At 35.7% G+C, this 27,694-nt stretch overlaps 1 protein-coding gene across 2 annotated transcripts in view; it reads right to left on the bottom strand.

Moving 5' to 3' along the window:
- DCDC1 (doublecortin domain containing 1) overlaps positions 1–27,694 on the bottom strand; it is a 381,054-nt gene that overhangs the window by 323,774 nt on the left and 29,586 nt on the right. Inside the window, exons 3-6 of one of the 2 annotated variants that reach the window (XM_064492479.1) lie at positions 20,852–21,121; positions 19,467–19,623; positions 18,825–18,987; positions 3,023–3,228 (exon numbers count right to left, since the gene is read on the bottom strand). In XM_064492479.1, coding sequence (XP_064348549.1) covers positions 3,023–3,228; positions 18,825–18,987; positions 19,467–19,623; positions 20,852–21,121 — 796 coding nt within the window. Of the gene's footprint in view, positions 1–3,022; positions 3,229–18,824; positions 18,988–19,466; positions 19,624–20,851; positions 21,401–27,694 lie in introns of those variants that run through there. The other variant, XM_064492478.1, reaches the window with a different exon arrangement.

Raw genomic sequence — 27,694 nt, 5'->3', positions numbered from 1 at the left:
CAGCAACACCAGAAACAAGAAGCAATGGAGCAATATCTTTAGTATTTCAAGGAAAGAATGATTTCCCAAGATCTCAAAAACTTACCTCCATGTTCTTTTTCTCAGAAAGTCACTAGAATGTGTGTACAATAGGGTAAATAAAAACAAAGGAAGACAGAGAGAGGCATCCAAGAGACAAGACAGGGAAAGATAATCTCCAGGTTGATGATGAAGGGAGATACCAGGATAGTCATAGGGAACAATCAGTTCAAACTGCAATGAGAGGACATAAGTCTTTTCCATTCTTTCATTCATTTCATTATCTTTTTCATCATTTTCTTCACCATTATAATCTCATGCCATTAGTGATAGTACATAGAAAATGAAGCAAAAAACAAATAAATAAGATATAATTATTAACTGCTGAGAAAAAAACATAAAGATGTCTCATAAAGAAGATGCTATCCTGGATAACACGATAATTCATACAGCTTAATACCACTTCTCTGACAATGATTCTAAGAGATAACTGATGGGAAATAAAACTTTCCTATGACAATGCTAACCGTAAAAAGTTATGTAACTGGAGCAGACAGTTTTCATCTTCCACTTACTTTGCATCTTGAGCTCACAAATTTTACGTAATATCTTTTTTCAGCACATGGATAAAGATGAGCCTATACCAGATAGTAGCAGGTGCTTGTGATTACTAAACACATATCAAGTAGTTCTAAAGCCATCTGATTCCAATTTCAAAGGGATGGGCTGTAGTTCTGGTATTCCAGAGTTTAGAGAGGAATTATGTCACTGTGGTCCTCATTTTAAGCTTTTGACTTACTTAACATCCTAAAACAAATAATGGATACCCTTTAAATTTTGTACCTATTATTGAAATACAGTTGTCTCCCCTTGGCTCCATTCTGAGCTCAGAGAGGACTTTTATGCTTCAATTACCTTATTTTATCACCTATCTTTAATTCTCTCCTTATTTCACTGCAATAACCTTCACCATATGTTAAAGTCCTTTACTTTCTCCTTCAGTTTTACATTACTTAGCAATAATCTAAAAATAGTTATTAGTCCCCAACATTCCTAACATTTTATCACAAAAGAAAAAATAATTTGTGTTTTCCCTATGACCATGCCACCTTTTTCATTCCTACTACTGATTCATAGTTAATTGATAAATAGGGCATTATCCTGTGGTTCTCAAAAAAGCCTTCAAAGCTTAAACTTTATTCACAAAATAATTAGCTAGCCTTATTTTTTCCCTCCAAAAAGTTCTACTGACACCCATGACTAGTATTCTGTTGCCTCCTCTCCTTTACCTCATTCTTAAAAGCAATATTTAGACAAATATTTACATATACATGTTTTACTGAATCCTGTCCTGAGTTTTATAAAAATTGTGAAAGTTCTTTAAATTCTACAAATTATAAGAAGAAAAAAATAAGCTAAAGAATTCCTTGATCATCCAGTTTTAAATAAATTGCTCTCTAGCATCAAAAAGCAAAATAGCAGTGACATTTTTATTTATACTCAACCTTTTATCTAAGAACATGTAATCTGTAAGAGTGACTATTACCCCAATTTTACCACTGAGGCATAGAATTACAGAGATTGAACTGAAGTGAACTCAAGAGGTTATCTAATCTAGCTTCTATCTACAAGAATGACTGCATTTTAACAATCCAAGAGATATGTCCATCTCTATTTTTCAAAAATCACCCGGGAAGATGTTACAACTTGCCTTAGCAATTTGCTCTGGTGTGTAATATCCCTCGTTTTACCCATAATTCAAATCTGCAGATAAGAAGGAAATAAAACCCAGCTTCTCAGCTTCTCAGTAAATACTCTTACTCAGATATAGCTATAAGACAACCACAAAAATAAGTAGATGAAGAAATAGATATTTTGATAAGAATTTCCAGTATCTATCAACCTGTTTTAAACAATATTCATTTTGAAAATAGTCTGGTATAACAAATTGAGCTACACCTATCTTCATTTCATAATAAATGTTTCCCATTAATAAGGAAAAAGATTTTTAACTATTAGATGTGTATTTACAAGTCCTAAAGATAAGAATAGCAAGATAAGAATTTAATAGGGACTTTCTGGGTGTTAGGCATTGTACTCCACATATAATATCACATAGAATACTCACATCAATTCTATGAAGTAGGCATATTATTATCACCAGTTTTCAGATAAAGAAACTGAGACTCAGACAAGGTAAGTTATCCAAGGTTATACAGCTAGTGAAAGCCAAGATTAAAACCTAGACAATTTGGTTATGTTTTACTGCCTCCCTAATACATATTTAATAAGTATCAATTGCTAGTATTATTATTATTACCAAGCTACTTTAAGATTCATTGAAAAATCCTTATCTGAAAAAAGGTGTTGTTTTTTTTTTTAATTCCCATGAGTTTCTCTATATTTTTCAATATCAAAGATTTGGGGACTACACACACCTTCTAAAAACATGCATGTATATGACAAGTAAAACTTTAAAATTTGTGTTTTAAAGTTTGCTTGATTGTTACATGACTTTTCTTAGGCCCATCCAGATTTACTTTTTAAAATGTATATGGATAATTTAAAGCAGAATCCTTGTTATTTCTGACTTTATTGTTTTGAAGAGCAGGGGTACTTATGGATTTTATTACTATTCTAAATGAAAAAGGAGCATGTTTGAGATTTGAAGCTAGGTTAAACTGGCTTCAATCTAAATATCTTATAAAATATTATAACCAACTAGAATGTTTCCTCAAGTATGAGCATAACTGTTAACTAGGGAAATGGCCAACCGTGTTGGCCAAATTATTTCCTGAAATACTGTTGCTTTATTAAAGCAAGTTATGTTGTTAGTACAATAAGCATACATCTAAACAGCTGAATTTTTGCATTCTATATAATGTCTTCTTAATATTTCAGTTTATTAGTTGACACTGATAGATACATGGAAGGAAAGAACATGTTCAAGAGCCATAAAAACTCTGAAATTTAATTTATACTTCAATATTTAATACAAAATTACCTTTTTCATTGTTTCCTTTCCTACTGTAATCTCATGCCCATCCTGCCCCATGCCATTCTTAAAGAACAGAATTCGGATTGAGGTCTTCTCAGTAAGTTTCTTCATTCTCATAGAAAGAACAGGCTTGGTTTTCTGTCTTTTGACATCAGTAGGAAGCATCAGCCCATTCATTGTCCAAGTTACTTTCTTCATTAACAACAGATGGTCTAGAAGAGAATTTTTTTTAAGTCAAGTCAATATTTGGCTTTAAAATTAAAAATGGACACATCATGCTTCCCTTCCCCCATTACCTATATCATATACACTGGCCAGTCTCCATTTAGATGCTGGTTTTCTGAGATGCTACCACCAGCTTCCCACTAACCGTGACATAAGCTGTAGCAAGCTGTCTGCTCTGATAGCCTGCATAAATCATCATTTCTGAAGGGAACAGATGTTCAGGGTATGAAAGAGTAATACCACAATTTAGTCCTAATTAAAATTCACCTTAGCATGCCTCTATCCCTGATCAGATGCACTGGGCTGAAAGGGTCCACTGAAAGGGTCCAAAGTCCTTTGCTTATTATATAAAACAACATGGGTCTTGAACTTTTGTATTCTTTAAGGTTGGGAAAACACTTTTTCCTCTTTAGTATGATTATCATCCATATAGCTTTAAAAATGGTGACCTCCAAATAGTAACCTTATACATAATTCTCCTGTGACTAGAATGAAGGTGCCTTCTAAGACATCTTTGGTAAGAGATTGAAACTATTTCACTAAAAATGAAAACCAGTTTTCCATTAACAATTTACTTTGACCTATACATTTTCAAAGATGTGTGCTGAAATTTAAGTTTCAAAACTCCCACTAATATTAATGGGAGTGCAACTAAATTACTATGTATGACTTTGAAAATGTAAGGGTAAGAACACTGCATACTAAGTTGCTGTCAGCATTCCTCTCTTTTCAAGAGGTTTCATTTCATAAATAAATAATTTGCACCTGAGTTACTTATTTTATTTGTGCATTCAATTTATTTTAGATTATATTTTCTTTTCACATAAATTACAAAACTACAGTGATTCCTCTCTCATCTGCTCTTTGTCCTAATAAGAGAAATAAAGTTGATTTGCATATAATTGAAAATAGCTGCATTTATTTGTTTGCCCAAACTTCCAAATAACTCTTCACTATTAGCATTTACCTTGAAAGAAGCATGATCTCTTTGAAATGATACTTTCTATAAAATCTGCTATAATATTGATATGAAATACAAGCCAGTGATTGTAAACAACCTTCAAGTCCCAGAATGGCTACATTAAATGTTCAAAAAAACAAAAACACATTCTCTCTCTCTGTCTCTCTCTCTCTCACACACACACACACACACTCATACATACATACAGGCACATAAACTTGCAGAATAAATTATAACTAGAAGATTATAGATATGATTAAGCCTCCAAGAAGACAAACTTTTTTATGGAAATTAGTTACATATTTTGCCACTTTGTAATCTGAAATTGATAGGAATTAGAATTAGAAAATTCAGCTAGAAGTTAATGGGATCATATATGCCAGAAGCAATTGAAAACAGGTAGTCAAATAAATATTTGTACATGTACGTTCACAGCAGCACTATTCACAATAGCCAAGATGGAAACCAAGTATCTACCAATAGATAAATGGATAAACAAATTGTGGCATATATATAGATTGGGATATTATCTAGCAATAAAAGGAATGAAGTACTGATACATATTACAATATGGATGAGCCTCGACACATTACCAAGTGAAAGAAGCCAGACATAAAAGGAGGAGACATATTGCATAATTACATTTATATGAAACATCCAGAAGTACCTTGTAAGTCTGGACAGGGAGAACATGTGTATGGATAAAGACAATGAGGTAGAAAGGGGCCAGATTGTGTAGGGCAGGATAGAGGGTTTGTATTTTTATTCTGGATGTGATGGGAGGTCACTGGAAGGTTCTCAGCAGACTACTTTATGAAGAACAGACCATAACAGAGTGTTGAAAATACTGGTGGTGCCCCCCAGATTCCTTTTACCAGGCTAGAGAACTGCCTTTAGCCACCTCGCCAGGAAATGCCTGTGAGGTGATGATCCCTTCCCACCCACCCAGGGGGACAGTCCACAGCCAAAGACTGACTGACTGGGGACACAAGGGCCCGTTCCCTTGCATCAGGGAGGTGTTTCCCACTCCAAACTGGGGCTAAACTCAGCTCAACACAGGGCTTGGCAGAGCGCCTTCCTCTGCTCCATGCTGCTTCCTCACTCCTCACAGGTTTCCCCCACTAAGTCCCCTGCACAAAAATCCCCATCTCAGACTCTGCTTCTAGCAAACCTGACCTCAGACAGAGTCAAAGCAGGGAAACCTAACTCTCAGCTATTCTTTCTTCACAGTAACTCTGAAAAGCATCATTCCTTTCCATTCCCAGCCAGACCCACTTGCCATTTCTCTCTCAGCCTTCCATCACCTGCGAGAGCTTCCTTGTTGTATTTGACCCCCCTCCATCATATCCAACATTCTATACTCGAATTATTGAATTTTCCTACAACATCAATTTTATCACTGCCTGATGAAAAAGTTCCTGGAGTTAGCTTTTGAAGTTTTCCGTAAGTCAGTTAGCCAGCTGGTCTGTCTGTCTGTCTGACAGTCAACACATATGGATTCCATCCTGGGTACCAGACCCTGTGCAAGGAATATGAAACAGACACAGTCCCTTCACTTAAATGTATGTCTAACAGAAGAGTTTACTGATAATCTGACACTATCCAAACTTTCTAGTTTCATCTTATCCTAGTTTAAAGCACTAGTCTACCTAAGCTGATCTGTTCCTTATTCCTTAAGTACACCAAGTTCATCTTTAAGCCCATCCCTCACCTATTCAGACTCAGGTCCATCTCAAGATCCAGTTTAAAATCGTCCTTTAGTGCTCCAGCCTGCAATGGCTCATTATCTCTTGAATCCTTTGAGCATTTGCAGCCGGTGCCACCCATCCATACATTCATTCACTCAGTATGTCTGAGAACCTACCACATGCCAGGTGCTATACTACATGCTAAGGAAAGAGCATAAGCCATCTGGAATTATTATGTACATGTTCTATAAGTATATATCCTATTTCTGCTTCCATACTTAAACCCTTAGGAGGTAGGAGTCAAGCCTGTACTTCTTATTACTTGCTCCAGGATATTACAAGTTCACTGTACACAATGTAATTACTAGGCATTAACCTTTTCTGTGTATTTAAATGTTCAATTGATACCAATTTAATTTTATGTTGCTATTCATAACATATTAATCATGCAAAATAAACTTTATTGCCTGTGTGTATGTACCTACTATCTTTATTCCCTACCTCTCCCCAGTGTGAACGTGAATATGATTGATCTACCACCTTGATGTTCATTAATACCACAATGGCACAGAATTTTTTCAGGAAAAGAAGAAACCTTGTCAAGGAGAACTGTTTGGCAAATGAAGATCTAGAAGGAGAGGAACAGACTGGGATAAACTCAAAGTATATTTAATGTAACTGCTTATATTTTCTTTAAGACTCCGTTTGGGGGTCATGTCTTCTAGAAGCCTTTCCTAGCATGGACACCTCCCTTCTGCTCTTTGTGAAGACATCTATCCCTGAACTTATCCCCCTAGAACGATCACTTTGTGCTTTCTTGGCTAAACACGCAATGCTTACCTGGGGCATGGAGTAGGTGTTCAGTAAGTACTCAATGAATTAATGAATAAAGCTATCTTTTATTCCAAGAAAACTTATTCCAATAAAAGAAATATATTCATAATTCCATTACTTGAAAACATCTAAGGACACTTCACTCACTTAAAAAAATAGGCAGCCTGAAAGGTTTTTTTTTTTAAATCACATTTCAAGAGTCAAGTAGGTTTTCTGAAAGAACTCTAGGTGGATCTAGGGAAAGCACACTATAGAGTAAATTTTCAAATAAATTTGAAAGTATCATTTATAATAAACATAAACTATATACAACTTGTTTTTAAAGGTACTCCTATTCCCCAGATCTTTGTTGATAAACATGGAAAGATTATTGGAAATAAATAAAGATAAAGATTTTTAAGCAAACCTATAAAGCAGTCTAATAAAATAATACAAATGGTGACTAAAACATATTAATAATATACTAGATAGGCAGCAAAGCCTTAAGAGCATGGGCTCCGAAGCCAAACTCTAGGGATCTGAATCTTAACTTTGCCTCTTTATAACTGTGTAACCTTGGAAAAATCAATCCCATTTGTCTGCTTTCCTTATCTGAAAAATGGGAACAATAATAGTAATTCCCTTACCTGTTGGATGGATGAAAGAAATTTCTAAAGATAAAACTTTTTTACATAAATATGAAACACAGCAAATGGTGGTGATATTATCATCCTCATGATTTTCACCGAGAACTTAGCATATAGAAAGCAGCGTGTTAAGTGATTTGTATACACTAACTAGTTTTACCCTCATGACCTTAGAAAGCAGCTAATACTATCATCTTCATTTTATACTTGAGGAAAATGAGACCTGAAGAAATTAAGCGACTAAATCTGTATCATAAATCCATTAAGAGGATCGAGATTAGACCCAGGCTGAATAATTCCAGAGCCTGCTTTTTTAACCATGACACTGTACATTCCCTCAAGTGCCTAAAATGTAACAAGAGAACTCCCCTAATTTAAAATGGCTGGATTTCTCATGCTTCTTACTTTCCCACTTTCCACCATAATCCCACCTTAGTACTATCTAAAAAACAGCTGCCCTTAGTGCCTATATTTTGCTCAAAATTTCCATATGAAAACTACTGTGACTCAGTTTACAGACCTTTGTGTCTGTTGTCAGTCAGAATAGCCTGATGTAGTCAACTAAAGTTTCTCAACCTCAGCAAGGGTTGGCAGGTCTTTGTTCTTTGTTGTGGGGGCTGCACTATACATTGTGGGATGTTTAGGAGCATCTCTGGCTTCTACCCACTAGATCCTAGTAGCACCTCCCATGATAGGACAACCAAAAATGTTTCCAGATATGGCCAAATGTACCCCAGGGGTCAAAATTTCCCCCAGTTGAGAACCACTGCAGTAAAAGAGTTTGAAATAACTGCCGTCTGCAGATGTGCAGGGAACTGTGAATAAGCTACTGGCACACACCATGCTCTTTTTTGACTCCAACTTTTGATCATGTCTTTTCCCCTCCCTCTTTGCTGGGCTATCTCTCCTCTTCTCAACTCAGTGCCACCTCCTTCAGGAAACTTTCTTTGATCTATCCCTCTGCAGGCTTCACCTTTGTGTCCCTCATTTTATTGAACTTCTCTGTGTATGTGTGTCTCTGTTAGACATTGAGTATTTCAAGAGTATGGAATGTGTTTTCATCTGTGTGCCTCCAGTATTCAGTACATTGTAAACAAGTCTGCTTATTGTATGTTTAACAAAATAATGAAGTTGATCATACACTTTCAACATAAGCATTTGTTTCCTGCTGCATAGCCAGCACCTGAAATAGTGTTTATCCCATAGTAAATGCTCAAATAAACAGCATGATTAATTATTTCATTAGGTAGATATTAGGTAATATTTTCATTGGGTAGATATTTACTTGACTTATGTTTTCTCTGCATTTTGGAAAAATAGTACATTTTTATCCTCATGATTAATTAGCTTTTTCATTGCCATGTCCCTCCACGAATTTACTCAGAAACCAGAATGTGTATCATGGAGCTCAGAGTAGGAAGAAGTAAAAAAACTCATAGGCTTAGTGAATTACTCTGCATTGGTTCAGAATTGTAAAACCCTGGGGTTGAACAAAACTTTAAAAATTATTGATTCTAACCACCAATTTGATTTACTCAATTATCCATTCTACTTATACTCATTAAGTGCCTACCACATGTTGCTTGCTAGAGATGCTGCACAGACAGAACCTCAGAGTTCTCGATCTTTGGGGAAGACAACAAAGGAAAACAACACACAATATAGCAGGTGTTTGGTTAGAGATGTCACAGGGCACTGGGGGAGTCTGGAGCAGGGGCACATGCAACAGCCTATGGTGGCCAAGAAAGGCTCCTTGGAGGAAGGACATGAGGCAGGACTTGAAGGGCACGTGGAGTAGGCAAAGGAAGGAGAGCATCATCCAAGGGGAGGAAACAATATTGGGAAGACCCAGAGTCATGCAACAGTATGATGGACCGTTGGGAGGAAACTGAACACAGAGGCTAGAGATGGAGCAAGGAAGGTGGGAAATAGCTTATGCAGATCAGAGCCTATGCATGATGCTATGAAGTTCTACACTTCCCAAAGCAGGCCATTCCAATCTTTTGGACAGGTGGGGCTATTGGAAAACTCTTCCTTACATTAAGGCAAAAATCTATTTCCCTATAAGACAAAGCTATTGGGGTAAGTGAGGAAGCACACAGCTCCAGAGCAACAGGTATCAGTGTGTGCCAGAGGCTTCCTGTAAGAGAACCAACTGCAGAACCAAGGAACCCTCCTATTTAGCAACACGAGGTGAATCTCTTGTACATCACAGCTTGATGGACATATGTCTGCATATGAAGAGAGGTGGTGAGGGCTGACAGCCAGGGTAAGTATTACTACATCCAGAGGTGAGAAGAAAAACAGAATCTGACTCTTCGACCCCGGTATGGAGCACCTGAGGATGCTCAGCAAAGACCTGCCTAGGTTTCAGCCTTGGTGAGGAAGAGGATTAAGCGAGGTTGGGAGTGGGTGAAATGAGGAGTAATCAAGTGGGGAGAGAACTGTCAGGTATGTAGAGCAGGAAGCCAGGCTGAGAATTAAAATAAGAACTTATTACCACCTAAACCCACTTTGAACTTCTCAGAAATCATACTAGCCATAGCTAACAAACGCTTTCTACATTTCTGTCTTTTGTCAACCTTCTCATCTAAAAACCCTGGCATCTCTCCCAGGGCTGAGGCTATCTGGCACCTTTTGAGAATTAGAAAACAGCCTCCCCACCCCCACCACCAGGGTGGAAGTAAAAAAGGGCGAGTCCAGCTCCACAGTCCTTCAGCTGTGCACAACAGGGAGCAGCGGCCCTAAACCTTCCCGAAGGTCACACCATTCACCTCTTTTTTTACTCCTTACTTTCAATAATAGTTAATAAGCACCTACTGTATGCAAGACACTATGAGAAAGGCAAAGGGAAGTGTTAAATGAAGAAGAAAGCCTCCTCCCTCCCCAACCACAGAAAGGAAAAAGACTGAGGGGTAAGAAAGGGTAAGAAAGGGCATTCCTGAGAAGATGCGGGAAGACTGAAAATCTCACACCAATAGGTTCCTGGGAGAATCATTTATCCCAGCACTCCACTTCGGACCATTGTCTGGTCTCAGACAATCATTAGCATAACCATTAGCCTCTCCGCCATGTAATTATTCTTGGGCTGGCTTAGTCTGGCCCCCTGCCAAACAGGAACATTCACAAATCTACATATGAATTTGGGGTGGGAGATTTTTAATATAGTCCTTCTAAATGTCCACTCACAGTTTGCAGCAGGCTTCTCTAATGAGGTCTTTGCCCTCCCCTCTCACCACCACTGTGCTGGAATATGGATGGTTCACCATGGTACCCATTTGGTCCTTCATTCAACCATTGAACAATATTTACTGAGCATCTACTAAGTTCCAGGCCCTGTGCCAAAAAATGGTGGTGAACAAGGCAGCCATGGTTTATGCCCTAAGTGAACCTGGTCTAGAGGGGACAACAGACTTTATTTTACCAGTAATTACAAATCTGATGATTACAAAAGGCGATACTAAGAATGAGCTTATCCTTACCAATGGGAGCTTCCCCAGAGAGTAGGATCAAAAACAATGCCTATCCAATCATGAATCTCAAAAGCAGGAGCTCTGGATTTCCCCTTTGGATGGTTCTTGCCTCTCCACCTTGTTGACAATACATTCAGCAAATTCTCCGTCCCTACACACCCAACTGCGAAGAAGGAGGTCCTAGTCTCACTTCATTGTCTCATCCCCTCCTTTAAATGTGTTAGGCACACCTAGGAGATTACAAAGCAACATGTCCAGAGCTGTCCCAGTCTTTCCTCTAGAAAGTTAAGAGCTCATTGAGTAAGGATATAGGTAGGGCCTCCACTCCAGTGAAGTTCTAGAGAAGGTTTAGCATAACCTTGGAAAAAACTTCCCCAAAGGGCTACATCTCAGTTGCTCAGGGATTGCCAAATCCCCTTGACTGTTCATGTTCATACACTTAACTTTCTTGCAGCACTGCCTCAACCATAGGTTATATTTTATTTTGAAGGATCCTATTTTATTTTCATGGTTTTGTTTATAACCAAATCATGAAAATTATATACTACTTTCTAGATCACTTCTGTCTTACAAGGTTCTGTTTACAATGTCACAACAAAAAAGCCAATGCCTATCATAAAAATAAATAAATCTAAGTGTCCCCACCTTGCAGTTTTCCATTTCACATGTGCCCGGCAAAAAGAACACTAGAACACTGTCTTCTTCTGCTACCAGAATAAAAAGCAGTAAACTTGCAACTCCAAATCCATGAGTTTATTAAAAGTCTTATTTTAAAAAATTCATTCTCTTGTATTTGGGCAATAAACTTGAAAATACATTAATGTTCTGACAGTCAACTAACTATAGATAATGACATTAAAGATGAACAAGCACATCATTTCATGGGTGCAAGATGAGTTTATAAAATATAAATGCTCTGACAGTAAGAAAACATACTGCTATATTCAATTATATCATCTGCTCAAAATACAATCGCTTCTATGTTTGGTAAATAGATTAAATCCAGGTCACATTCCTGTGTTCAACTGAGTTTCTAGTCACTCCCTTTTCTCTAAATACTTGCATTCTTTGTTTCTGCATGTTCGTAAGTGTCATCATTTATTGCTATAGGCGTGATGGCTATACTTAACTAATAATGACAGTGGTTGTCATTAGATTTTAACTCAGTAACACTAGTCTGACATATCATTTGAAGTATGTCTTCAATTTAAATTTGATTAAAATTACAAACATCCCATCTATTGTGCCAATCAAAATATTTTCACCCTTTCCCTGAACTTTTCTATGAACTTTCTTGAAATAAGTTATGGCAGCTTAAAGTTAAGGCTAGCCTTGGGTCATAAATGCATTTTAAAATATGACTCTTGGAATAGAGCAGAGCAAAGCCACTTGGGGCTCCTTTTATAAAAGGACTTGATTTTGACTCACACTCCAGAAAAGTTCTTTAGGCAAAAAGCACAACATTGTGAGAGTTCAAAGGAACTAACTCAGATTCCTACAACATGTTATGCGCACAAATGCTTGGTAGGGATTTTAATTTGGTTGTATGTATTTTAAGATCTTGAACCTAGCAAATACTTTTGGTAGTAAAATCAGGTACTTGTGACAGTTCGTATGAAAAGCTGGTGGAAATGTGTCCAGCAAGAGATGGAGCAAAAGAAGGACAATAGATAAAGAGCAGGTGGAAATACAGTGCTTTAGACACCTATTAAGATACAGCAAGCTTTTACACACATCATCTTATTTCCTCCTCATAATAACACTGTGGGGTGTTCACTATCGGACTCAATTTGTGGATGAGGAAACTGAGGCTTAGAGAGCTTAATGGACTTGTCCAGGTTCACAGAACACTTTGCTTCCCTGGCAGTGATGAAGAAAGCAGTGACAAGTGATTTTGTTGTTGTTTTCCTGAACCCAGGCAGCTATTCTGGGAAGGTAAGAGTAGACACAGGGCTCTGATTAATAGCCTTGGGATCTTAATAGCATTTGGAATCTTAGTTATGTTTATGAAATGCTATTCCCAGTGTTCTGTTTAGACTAGGGTTTACAGGTATTTAATTTTCAAATAATTTATCTTTTATTTTTTTAGAAAAATAAGATAATATCCAATAATTCTTTAAGACATTATGACCTCTATTTTATAGGTAAGGACACTGAAGTGTAGACCAATCAGCCCAAGGTCATATAACATGGACTAGAATCTTGCAAGATCATCTGCATTCAAGCCTAGTGTTCTTCCGACTAGATAATAATGCATTTCTCATGCCTCTCCTAACAGATGTCTGAAAGCGCAAAAAGGAATCGCTTGGAAGGAAAAACCCCTGAAAGAGTACATATAGAATATATAAATGAATTCTCAGGTGAAGTAACAGGCAGGGTAAGTAGACAACTGCCTAAAAGATTTGATTTAAAGGTCACCGCAAATGCCTATTTCAGTTTTTAAATTCTCTCCTTTTGTTTCCATGACATTATTTGTTCTTACGATACCACTCTTTTTATTTCCTTTATAACACATAACACTGTCAATAAACAATTTCCTTAGTTCTCCATGTGTTTATGTCTATTGCTTCTTCCATCATATTAGAACCTAAGCTCCATGATACCTCTGTCTTGTTCACACCACACCCTAAAGGCTTCAAGCAATGCCTGGCACACTGAAGGGACTCAATAAATATTTCTTGAGGAAATGACCGAATGAATGAATGCTCTCTCTTTAACTATTCTCTGCCTCCTTAGACAGGGAACCAACATTTTTAAATTATCTCCCACATACTCTCAGCTCTAGTCAGGGAGATAGTCTCTCTATCCACTTTTACCCAAGTAGCAAACAACTGAAGGTAATAAAGACAGCATTTGTAACCCTTCTGAGTTAATATCCTAGTAAGAATTAATTTATCAGATTTCTTTGCAGCTGTGACAGAAAGACCTTCCCTCAAACCCTTAAGGTTAGATGTGATCCCATAAACAGACATTTCAAAAATGCTAATATGGTACATATATCAAATATTATGTAATGTGCCCAGAAAGGTCTAGGGTAGCAGCCCATAATCAAACACATTATTTTCAACAAAACATCAAATATTTATACTAAATAAGTTTCTGCTATCAAATGAGTTATGAAAAAAATTGTTCACTCATCTACAATTTTGGATTTTGGAATTACATACAAGACTGAGGACTTGTAGCACTAACTCAGGGGTTGTAAGGAGAGAGTGTAATACACTTCAAGCACGTGCCGAGTGCATGGCATGCAGAAGGTATTCAAATTATCAGCACAGTTATAGATTTGCTGGCATACATATATACATAGTGCAGACTATGTACATATATGCAATATATACAATTCAACAATTCATGAATATGTTAAAAATTTGGATCTTTTCAATTTGATATTTTGACAATATAAGGAGATGCTGCCACATGCATGGTCTAAATTTTCCTATTGGCTAAGAATTTTTTTTGGCGGGGGATATCCATCTCTTGCATCTTCAGACCTACATCTATTTATAAAGTAAAGATACTGTACATACTTATTTATAGGTTTAAAAGTTTTAGATAAGGAAATACATAAAATATACACTTACAGTTTTACCCTGACTTGTAGAAATAGATAAAAGAATCTTGTGCTGTCTCAGAAGGGAAGTTTTTTTTCTGTACATAATATTTTCCTGCTTTTGGGTATATGCAGCTAAATGGGCGATGAGCTGGACTGACCATCTCACCTAAAACATATACTATTGAAACAATAGAGAATTTGGGAACACCCACCCTCCTGCTGTAGCTGCCCAAATTAAGTAGTGTCACCTATATGTGAGGATCACAAAGCCTAGTATTGGCTTTGGCAGGATCAAAGCAGCCAGTGGTGTGGACAGCACCAGAACACTGTCTTGAGATCCAGTAACAAGAACAGCAAGGTGTGATGTGGGTACTGGGTCACTCCTTGAAACTTGTGCTTTGAACACAACCCTTTAAAAATCAACAAATTCAGGAGACATATAATGGAACAGAATATAATGCATGAATCCAGGTTCATTAAACTAATGCATTTTTTGAAAAACAAAATATGACAGAACATTTCATTATTGACGCAGATATGAGAAAAAGTGTTATGCTGTTATTTAGAATGTGTCTTGTGTGTCGTGGAATTGAAATATTTCCAAATCATCAATAATTAAAATGATGAGAATCCATCATTTCACTGACATTTACTTCTACATGAAAAGATGGCCTATTTTAAATGTGCTCACACATATTCTTGTCAATCACAAGCTGTCACAGCAAATTATTTCATTTTGTAGATCACATGGCAGTTAGCAGAAATCTCAAGGTTTAAATTTAGATCTTAGGTGTGGTATCAAGAATTCTTTTCATGGATTTTTTTTCTGTGACTACATTTTCACAATACAGTATATAAAAGATGTAAAAATCCTATTCATAATACTCAGTTTCACTTCTGGTTAACAAAACTCCGGACTGAAATGAATCACTGTAAATGATAACTCTGAAAGCCAAAGAGTAGAATAGTATATATAGGAAAGAATAGAAATATAAAACTAAAAACAATTTTAAACAATCAGAACTCCATACAATGCAACCTGGACTTAATGAGTTGGGTCCAAACAGTTTTTCTCCCTCATTTTCTTTAAGACATTTAATCAATTACAGGGCAGGAACCATTTCTTATACTAGGTTTACATTGCCTACAGCTCCAAGCAGTTATAAAGTTGCTCATGAACCCGATGAATCTGATGCAGGAATCTTCACTGTGCCACCATTAAGCAGAAGATTCAGGAAACTGGATAAAACCTAAACTACATGACCGTGAATCTGAAAACTTTAAAAATGCCTCTTCAAACAATTCATTAACTACATCTTTGCAGTTCTAGTGGAATCATTAATAAATCTCAGAATCTTCAAATGCCAGAATTATAAGACCTAATAAGACAGTTGATCTTCATCAACAGTCTTTTTAAAAACTCTTCCTGTTTTTCCCACACACAATTAATCTTTCTGCTTAGGCATTCAACTTCAAATGTAAGAATTATTCTAATATTGCATTTTCAACAGGGAATGCTTCACGTCAGTCTTGACCTTGGTTTGACCTCTTTATGAAAGCTTTGTGTTTGGAGGTATGTGATGAATAGCTCTCCTGCTTTCTATTAAATCCTGTGCCATTGGTTGTCAACAGCGATGCTCAAAAAGGGTAGTAAACTGGTTAAAAATCAGAGATGTTCCGCAGGTCTTTTTCTACCTTAGTAAATCTGGAAATAATTCTAAGGTAATTTCTACTATCTACACTGCTTTTTCAAAGAATAAGAAAACAATGAAGTATGAAAATATAATTCCTAAAATATAGACTTATTTGGCCTTCCTGTGACAGAAATAAAGTAACTTTTCCTTTGAAGGACCCAAAGTTTTGGTTTAAAATTTTTTTTTTTAATTTAAAATCAGAGATGGAATAATGAGAAAAGAGAAATCAGACTATGAGTTCCTTTTTTAAATCTGCCTCTGATCTGGCCTAGTACCTGGAACATAGTAGGCTCTCAATGAATGTTTGCTTAATGAATGAAAACCAGTATTTTAAAATAATTACCAGTTACTAAATCTAATGACTGTTGGTTAATTGTACATAAAATATTCATGCTCATTTGGAAAGATACAACAGTACACCAAATTCTGCCGGGTATTTTCCTCCTATTTACCTTTAGAAAATACAATTTTCCAACTTCTGAGAATGTCTCCTCAATCTAAATTTATCTACCACCTTCAAAGCTAGTCATATGTTTTATTTTTATGGTACAAGCATGACAACAAGTTGGTAAATTATTGATTATCTATAAAACTCACGCAAGAAAGGTAATTTTAACCTGACTTGAAAAAGTATGTGTGAATATTATATATAAAATCTCCCCATACCCCTCTCAAATTATTTAAGTTAAAAATTACCAAATATATGTATATTTACATACAAATATAATATTTATTTGCATTTGTATTCTTGTTTTGAAAGAAACCAAATATCAGGCTTTAGGCTTATAGGCTTATCTATGAGCTTAACTTAGATGAGTGGCTTTTTCCCCGTTACACTTATCTTAAGTCTTTTTAATGGACATGTGATATGCTAGTCTGTGTCCAAGCTCACCTACAATTTCTTTTCTCAAAAGACAAGGCACATCTGCCACCTGCTCTACTCCGTGTCCCAGCAACAACTGTCGAGCAGCATAAAGATTGATTATCAGTCAAAAACCATTGCACAACACCAGATTTTGGTGGGTTAAGCTTGCTGATCCAGCAAGAGATGGTGTGAAATTTTCAGGAGTGTGTGCCAACATTTTGGTGCTAAAAGAACAGCAGTGCATGTCACAGTGAAACACAGCCAAAGATATGCAGACAAAGCAGAGAAGTTTTTTGTTCTAGACTTGGCTTTACAAGGATAGAGGAGAAAACAAAAAGTAGGAGGAAATTAGCTTGTACATTTAAAAATCATCCACCAAGCTTAGTGATGTGTATAATATTGTTATTTTAGGCATACATGTCCAGGAGGTTTTCTAAGAAGCTTAGCTGTAAATCATTTTCATATATCTCTTCTATAATACCATTATCATAAGAAAGGCAAGTCCTTCTTATTAATAAAAATAATCAAGGATTTTAAGGAAGCATTCATTACATATGTATCTAAATATTAAAAAGTCACAGAAACATTTACCCACAAAGACTCATGCTGTTATAGAAGCAGAAGATTCAATGAATACAAAATAAAGGCAGCATATTTTAAAGTTACAGCAAAATTTGAAAAATATTAGGTCTACACTACCATATGGGTCATTTTCACGGAGCACTGTAGCAACAAGTTTCTTTACCAGGGCCAAATTACCTGGAACTTTCTACTGAATTCAAGGAATTATTTATTTCCTGATGACCAAGTGTTCTTAAAGAGATGGAAACCTAGTATTTTACATAATAACATTAACAGAGGAAGAGTTTTCATCACTTAGTCTGTAATGAACTCTAGAATTACTTTTCTTCTACTTATGCAATTACCGCCTAGACTTGCCTTTAGTTTACTGGCTTTTCAGCAGTTGCAGAAAAAAATACTTCTAATAAGGGTATAAAATGCACAGGAGAGTATAGCAGTTAGATACACTGAATTTGTATGGCAAAGTTCTTATGTCATTTAAATGTGATTACCATATATAGCACTTGATAACAGACTCTGGGTATGACATGCTTGGAAGAATATTCTCCAGATAGTGGTACTTTTATTTCTCTCTTAAAATGTATTCTTTCCCACTGAAGAAAAAAATTTTTTATCTTAGAAAATCTCTGCATTTCTGAAATGTTAGAAAAAAGGGACTTTTTAAAAAGACCTCACCTGCAAATATGTTTAAAACAGAAATATTTGTATTTTGCATAAAACTTATGTTATTACAACATATTTTATATATATGTAAAATATAAAATATATATCTCAAGGCCAAAAGTATAGCTGTAGCATTTATCTCATGAAAAATTTTATTAGGAAAATCACATGTATATAAGAATTACATGTTAATTACTGGTCACATTTTCATAATTATGTTAATGCCATCTGAAAAAAGACCAAGAGTGTAAATGAATAAATGATACTTGAAACTTTGGACTATTTTCTGAGAGAATAAGTCTAGTGAATTATGTCTGTTGGGTGTCACAGAAACTAAACAGTAAATTCAATAATCTCTGATTTAATTTATTATATTTTCACCATTTAACCTCCTGCAGGCTCCCTAATGTCTATTCAGATCTATATTAAATTAAGCACCAATGCTAATGAAGGGCAATAAACGTGGCTGTCAGTGGATTTTTCTTTCATTAAGCACATTATCCTCTTACTGAGCTGTAAATGCGTAAACATTAGTTTTGTTAAACCATGCAAAAAAGACAGGATGAAAATCATTTTTTAATTGCACCCCTTAAGCAATTTACCATGTGTGGGGATAGGGGCTTTTTTTTTTTCTTTTTTACCTTTAACTTTTTTGAATGGATCTGAAAAGGGCTCTCCCGTTGAAACATAAATGTCGGCTTCATGGGGTATATCTTCAGGTTTGAGGGCTTCAGTGCCGTCTGCCAAGAACACTCGTCGTGCGGCCATGTTCAGATTCAGCTTTTCCGTACACTCCTCCAGCAGCTAAAAGACAGCAAGAGGTAAGAGAAAGGGATTTATGACAAAGAAAGTAACACATTTCCACTAAACAAAAGGTGCAATGATCAAAACAGAAACCTACGGAGCCACTTGCCAAGTTAAGTAACTCAATAATTCCACCAATATGTTTTTTTCTAGCAGATGAAAATACACAAATAGGTAAATCACAACACTGAGAATATTTGATTGTCTAATTCTAGTCCTTGAATGTTCCACCATTTTAATAATGCTACAAGGTATAGAGCCATTGTATCTGTTTAATTAAAAATATTAGTTATATATTGATTTAAAAAAGGAAAAGAAGGAAATGCCTGTGAGATCTATGTACATACAGCATGAGCAATGTACAGATTCAGATTACTAGGAAGAAAATTTTTAAACAGTAAATGTCATCTTTCTCTTTTTTGTATATAAAGAGAGTAAGGGAAGAAATAAAGCACTGAAAACTTTTGGATGCTAGTTACCAAGGTGATGGTTGGTACAGTAACTTTGGCAAAGACTGTTCTAGATCCATTTTTGTAAGCTGTTACTCTAATCACTCTGGGCTGAAGTTTGTGTCTTTGAGACAATCTATGCCAATTCTGGTCTGACTTAAATTTTAAAGAAGAGAACTCTGCAACTCTGAAAGGAAAAACACACAACAAATGATTCACGTGAATTAGCAGAAACAATTAAGTAAATATTATCCTGGATATTTTCTACAGATATAAGCACTAAGGATTTTTTTCTAAGTATTCCTCAAAAAAAAAAAAAAAACTTTATAGGATAAGATTGCCCGTATGTATTTAAATATTTTAAAAAATTTAATACAGGACATTCGCCAAAACTTCTCATGTAAAACACATATCTCAGAATAAACCACTTAAATCTTTTTACTTATAAAACATCACAATACTCATTTAAAAATTATATATATATATATATATATATATATGCTATATTCTAATAGCAAAAAACAGTAATATGGTCTTACCATCATGAAATAATAAATGGCTAAGATTTTCCCTTAAGTTTTGATGTTTATAGAATTTCTTTGATTTTTTTAAAAAGATTTGAACTTCAAATAGATCATAACTAAATTTTTTATTCTTAAGTCAGTTTTATTGCTTTCATTTTAGATTGCTTGGGGGCAATAAGAGAGTATTTCTAAGTTCCATCTTCAGTCAAAATCAGTTTCAATCCTTACTATGTTTCTCAGCAAAAGCACATGGTGGATGGCTAACATGTCATATTTTGTATCTCAGAGTCCTCTAACTATCCCTGTTAATTCCTCATGCTACAGTAGCAAAGTAAACATTCTAAAATAAAAATGTAAAGTAAATTAAAATCACAATATATCCACCTATTCGAACATATGAAAATAATGTATGTTTCTTGGTTTCATTTTTATTTTTATCAACAGTTTCTTCTACCCATAAACTCTTAGTTAACAGTTTATAATAACAACCCTGATGTGAAGACATATACACAAAATGGTTTTATAAGTTCATTTCAATTTGATTTTATTTCAAATATTGGTTAATATCCAAACTATGCATTTCTATTTTTAAACAAATATTTGGTAAACCAAGATATTTCATGGCCTTAGCCTGATTCTGCTTCAACTATTCTTTTCAGAGTTTCATATTAACAAGGTTCAAGTGTATCTCATGTTTTCCACAAGTGTAATTAGCAACATTCTACTCAGATGCTTTCAAAGGAAAAAGGTAAACAAAACAAAAACAGAAACAAAACCCTAGAGAGATGTTACATTTTAATGTCGAAATAGTCAGCTGAATCACTATAAATTTTGCTCAAAAGAAAAGGCTCCAACAGTCAGTTAAAAAGAACAGAGAACCGCTTTGATTACCTCAGTTGACCCACTGGAGCAGTGACAGGTCTGTTTCTCTTGGATGCTGATATAAAACAAGAATTGTTTTTACTGTTTGATTTGTAGCTATCTGGATCTGATATTTCATCATCACTATGATCTGATGCTGTTTGATGTGTGGAGCAATCTTGAAGTCCTGACCCTTCTGATACTGCCACTGAATGCAAAAGTCTGTTTAGGCCAAACTGAGGTTGCAAATAATCTTCAGTAGTTTTAATGACTGCTTTTGCCTGGGATGACATAAACCTCCTGAAAGAAACAATGCATGGACGAACACAGAGAACTGATTTGTAATCAATTATTAACAAATACAACATAAGAACTAATTGTGTGCTGTGTGCTAGACAAAACACCACACACTTAGCGAGTATTTTACTTAATCCATCTAATATCCTTGGAAAGTAGATACTATTTTTATCCCCATTTTATAGATTTAAAAAATTGTGGCTCAGAGAGACTAATTAACTTGGCCATGCTCACACAGTCAATACTGACTGGGTGGGAAATTGAACCCAAGGTGACCTAAAACAAAACTCACACTCATAACCATTAAACTTAATTGTTTTACTTAATTAAACAAAGGAAGAAAAATTGTGTAATGTTTGAAGCAATAAGTAAAATTTAAAAATTCTTAGATTCATTTATTAAACACTAACACTCTAAGTATTAGGAAATATAAAAATTAAAGAGATGTGGCTCTGACCCTCAAGAAAGTTGCAAACTATCCCCTAACACAGAGTATATGTTAAATAAACTACTTAGAACTATGAGTGTATGTTAAATTTAAATGCAAAAAGAATTCCTTGAAGGCAAACTTATGTGGATTGGAATAAAGTTGGTAAAGGCTTTGGCACTACAAATCATGTATCTCCTTCAGTCTCTGAGGAATTGGGACAGTTGGTTACCCTGCCTGGTATTTAAGTTGAAAGACTAGTATTTCGATGAACTAAATACTTGAATAGGGGACCATATGACCTGGGATGATGTGTAAATATATGCAAATACCAAGTTAGGAAGATAGAAAAGATATAGTTTGCTGGCATGATAAAATGAAACAAGCTTTAACATATTTGAGAATATCGAGCTGTGTGATGGTCAGGCATAGAGGGTAGTTAGTTTCCATGTGTTACTATAATTGGGACTGTTTTTATACAAACCACATATATGCCTCTTTCCAATCTTCTAGTTCCTTAGTAGTTCTTATACATAATAATAACCCCCCAACACAATTATAAAATAACATATACTTAGTGTGGAAAGCTTGACACAAACAGCCCCTCCTCCAAATTTTTCTCATCCACAACTGTCATTATAATCACAATTATATCTTCTGGCCGATCTTTTCTATGTTCACAAGTGTGTAAAATGGTTGATTATTTCCTCTGAAAAAATCAAAGGTAGTCACGTGCCATGGAGAAAATGGATGTGTGAGGATGAGTATAGACACAGCGGAGCTAAAACACTGGCATCCAAGCAGCTGTATTTTGTTATTGTTGTGTTGCTGTCATCACATTTTCTGTCCAAGTCTGCCCTAGACAGAGCATAGCACTGGGAAGAGGAATGGCCTTCCTGCTCTCTGAGAATCCACCCAGGTTTAAAACTGTAGCAAACAGCATCCAGGATGGATCACTGGACTTCAGCTCTGGCAGAGGTGGAACCTCCCTGCAGACCACCTGGGCTACTCAGAAACTGATGGCAGTGGTGAGTGGTGGCATGTGGCAGCAGTCATGTCACATTGGCGGTGTTTCTGCAGCAACAGCCATGACTCTGCCCATGGTCACCAAGCTCTTCAACCTGGGGGAAGAGCCATAAACAGCCAGGAGGAAAGATCTGCAGATCTCATAAACACTGCCCGGTGCCCAGAAACAGTTACTTGGAAAGCAAATTCTCGGGTAAAGAAAAAAAAGGAATTCTCTTCTTAAATGCAGAATGAGGTGTCTTTCTTTTACAATGAATGCATTTTGTTTACTGTCAAATATTTTTACAAATATACTAATGACTTTATTAACTAACCCTAACCCGTTATCCCACCACCAACAATGCAAAAGGTTATTTTTTTCCATATTCCAAAGTTTCAACCTCATCATACCTGTAATTTAACACTTCATCTTTTTTACTTAAAACTGTTTTATAACCATTTTCAGATTGCTATATGGTATTTACAGATTTTACTGGAATGTAATATTTAATCAAATATATTTTGCTTTCTTCAACTGAGTCGTTTAAGGGTTGTCCATTATTTTTGTCCGTTGGCATACCTTCCCCTGTATTCTGGTAACAGCACTTGCATCCTTTTAGGAAATTATCCATTCTTATCCCTCCCAACTCCACAGGATTCTGGTAGGGTTAGGAAAGTAAATTATGTGAAATTTACCTAGTAAATGGTAGAAAGAATTAAACTTTATGGTTTTAACATATATGTATTTATTATCTGCTTTTCTCTAGTAATTTAGGGGAAAAAAGGGGAGTTTTCATGTTAAAGTCACTATTGGTCTTCAGGTTAGATTTGTTTTATCAGCGTTGATGACAGGTTTGCACTAGTTCTTATGCACTATTGAACTCTTCTTTCTTGTAACAACTAGATGTGTTTCCTAGTCATTGTGTGTGAGAAGGTGATCACAGAAGCTGGCAAAGCTAAACTGTCCCACATGAAAGTTAAACCCACACACGTGGTTTGTTAAATTAATGCTGGAAATGAGGGTGTTAAGATCTTTCAGTTTGCAAGGAACAACAATGCATTTTGGGTTTCAGGTGACAGCTCGAGCTCATAACTGGATACATAGAAAGTTAAGAAAGGAGATAAAACCATTCCAGGAGAGCACAAGGAGAATTAGATCATCCATTGCTCTCTGTGACTTCAGAACAACTAAAGTAGACTGCCACATTTTTCGACTTAGTAACCTCCTCTTTCCTTCTGTGTCTCTTTCCTCTTTCTACTCCATATTGTCTAACATACCTCTACCCTCCTCCTCACCCCTCATGGCTTCTGTTAACTTCCTCTATGTGTCTCCCACACTACTTTCTGCAGACTTTCTCTGTATGACATATTCAATTCCCCCAAAAGTTTAATTTTATTGCTACCCTGTATAGGACACCCCTGTTGGGTAGAACTCTCAAGCTGGGTAACCTCATAAGCCACTGGCAAGCCTGTGGATGGGAAAGTACCTATCAGTGGCCCAACAAGCTATGGATAGGACAGTAGGATAATAAGATACAGAGAAGTGAGAGTAAAATGGGTCTCAGGTGCCTCCCAAAAGAGAAAAAAATAATTGGCAGGGGACTTGCATGGCTTATACTGAGATAAGCGGAGACATTATAAATTTGATTGATTGAAACAGTACTCACTAAAATTCATCACACAGTTTAAATTACTACCATAAGTATTTAACAACTATTCAAAGGCTGCTGGGATTCTTCTGATTATTTTAATATTAGTCATTCACTTCTAATCGTAGAGAAATATAAGAATGCAATATTGTGATTGTAAGCCCAATCTCTGGACCATCCGGCCCATTAGTTTGTTGTCAGTATTGGCACAAAGGGATGTGGGTTGCAAGAAGGGATTGTCCTCTTTGATGCCAAACTTCAGGGTAAGCAAATAACTGCCAGCATGATTATTCCATCATCATAATATAGGAATTTATTCCCCTCTCAAAATCCTCCCCATTTCTGTTCTGAAAGTCCTCAAAGTAGTGCATTATAAATTCTTTAACAGTGCCTTCTGAGTCCCTATAAAGACCTGCTGGTAACAGTAGTAGCTGTTCATGTCACCACCTCACTGCTACCACTGCCCATCACAAGAGCAATGAGGTCCACGCAGAGGTGGTGCCTGGTAGTATTCCCAAAGATTCTGGTGCTTGGAATGTCAGAACAGTTCAGTGCAAGAGTGGGAGGAAGAGACACCTCTCTCTCCCTATTTTATACTAAGTCACTTAGACCCTAAAGCAGCTGAAGTTGGAGACAAAGTTCCAAGGAGTCTTCATTGAATAGTTTCATCAGCTTTTAGCTTTACCTGCTCAATTATAGGGACTCCAGCTAGTCCACAGGCCAGGCAAGGAATAAATAGTGTATCATAGCCTTCACATTGATAATAATAGTACTATTATTAGTAGTTAATACCTACAAAGCATTTATTGTGACAGTCACTGTTCTAAGCACTTTCCTTATATTTACATTTAATCCTTACAACGGCCCTATATTATAGTCCTCCTTCTATAGATGAGTAAACTGAGGGCTACAGTAACTTGCCAGAGGTCACACAGCAGGCAGATGTCAAAAACAGGACTCAAGTCCAGGTACTTTGGCTCCACAATATCTGTATTTAACCATCATCCTATAGCATTATTTCCATTAACCCTAACATTTCCTTATTTTCCATCAGTTAGAAAATTGAAGTTCCTATTCAGAACAGTTCAAAAAAAAGAAGATTGCTTCTACAAGAGGAATTGAAATTTAAAATCTGAGAGGGAAATGATGAGGCGGGCAGGGCAGGCAAGGAGGCAGTTCTGCATTAGCAGCAGTGAACCAGCCGTACTCTTTAATTAATACAGCTCTAATACCGAGATCGTGAGTCACCATAATTGTAGTCTCCCTGTTTTTCGTTCTTTCTCTTGTTTCTCCCTACCTTTTTTATTTAAAAGACCCTTTTTCCCCTCTGCAAAAACCTCTTAGAAATCCCATGACATTCAGATTTATTAAAGTGAACTTTCCTCCACCTCCAGATTTATATATATCTTTTTTTTTTAATGGAGTTATACTCAGTTTACAATGTTGTGTCAATTTCCAGTGTAGAGCATACTTTTTCAGTTACATGAAGATACATATATTCATGGTCACATTCTTTTTTGCTTTGCGCTACCACAAGATCTTGTATATATTTCCCTGTGTTATACAGTATAATCTTGTTTATCTATTCTACATATGCCTGTCAGTATCTACAAATATCAAACTCCCAGTCTGTCCCTTCCCACCTCCCGACTCCGGCAACCACAAGTTTGTATTCTATGTCTATGAGTCTGTTTCTGTTTTGTGTTTATGTTCATTTTTTTTTTTTTTAAGATTCCACATATAAGCAATCTCATATGGTATTTTTCTTTCTCTTTCTGGCTTACTTCACTTAGAATGACATTCTCCAGGGACATCCATGTTGCTGCAAATGGTGTAATGTTGTCATTTTTATGGCTGAATAGTATTCCATTGTATAAATATACCACATCTTCTTTATCCAGTCATCTATTGATGGACATTTAGGCTGTTTCGATTTACATAGTTATCTTCCTTCTAAAGACAGTTTTTGCCTTTTGAGAATTTAGCCTGTTTACATTTAATATCTATTCACACAGTTATGTCCTTCACCAAGACAGTCTTTATCCTTTGAGGGTTTACTTTACCTTCTTATGAGTTATTTTCCATTTTTCCTGTTTTACATTCCTTTTCATTCTCTTATTTTCTTTTGGGTTAAATAATACTTCTAAAAAATTATTTCATGTTCCCTTTTACTAGGTTGTATGCTATACACTGTTTAACCTTATTTTTAGTAGAAACACTAGATATTACAATATAAATCTTATCTTATTGAAGTTTAATATAAATTACTAATTTACTGCTTTCCAGACAATGCAAGAACCTTAGAACATATATCCCTTTATTGTTGCTTCCTTGGGCTGATGATAAATATTTCCTTATTCCACTTTTCATGGATAGGTGCATCTATCTTTCATGGATCCCAGTTTTATGCAGAATACTCAGCTCCAAAATTCTGCTTACAGGAATTTGAGGCTTTGCATCCTGTCCTTTCAGTTTCTTATGAATTATTAATTAAATAAATTTTATATTGTAATTTATTTTAAGATCTATATTTTGTTATATCCATTTTTAATAAAATTTGATAAGTTGTTATGGAAGTTTTCTTGGACTTTGTTTTTCCCAAAAGATACTGAATTTGGTTTAGTGATATGATCACTTTTATTATTGGCTTATCTACAGTTTCCATGAATGGGTGTAGGAATTCCATGTGGAATCCTAAGCCAATTGTTTTAGGAAATAGTCCTTTATCCAAAAAATAACTTCATTTTGTCTTCAGTTACTGTTAAGGCTTTCTACCACAGTCTAAAACCTGGACTAATTTTATAACACAGATCTTCCTTTTAACTTTACTATGTCAGTCTTTTTAACCTTGTCCTGAAGTCTATGATAAGTCTCTCCTGTGAGTCTTTCATTGTATCTGTAAATACACATATATACACAGATTTCATATATACACAGATTTCAAATAGTTCCTTCTTTAGTAATATTTCCATGCTACCTTCTTGTATAAAAATATACTTCCTTCCTGTACATTCTCATCTGGCCTGGTATCCAGATTTGATAGCTGGAATTGCTATATCTCATTGGTCCTTTACTACCATCTAAAATGCTAGACCTCAATTTCTGTCAAATATTCTAATTCATCATTGTATTATTTATTCCTTTACCATTGGTAAAAATCATTTTTACCACTGGCAAAAAGCATTTTTTTTCCAGCTTGAAACTTAAAATCCACTATATTAGGTTGATAGAAGAACATCAATCACACTACTTTAGAAATGCACCTTCTTAAGAAATATCTATCTATCTATCTATCTATCTATCTATCTATCTATCTATCCTTATTAGTTTTCTATTGCAATCCAACGGATTACTGCAAACTTAGTGGTTTCAAACAATACCTATTTATTATAGCAGCTTCCGTGGGTCAGAAGCCTGGACAAAGCTTAGCAGGAGTTTCTGCTAAGGATCTCATAAGGCTGAAATCAAGGTGTCAGCTAGGGCTGCAGTCTCATC

The sequence above is a fragment of the Camelus dromedarius genome, chromosome 12 (genome assembly GCF_036321535.1).
Source record: "Camelus dromedarius isolate mCamDro1 chromosome 12, mCamDro1.pat, whole genome shotgun sequence".
In the NCBI taxonomy this organism is placed as follows: Eukaryota; Metazoa; Chordata; class Mammalia; order Artiodactyla; family Camelidae; genus Camelus; species Camelus dromedarius.
This window is presented reverse-complemented; position numbering and strand designations above follow the sequence as displayed.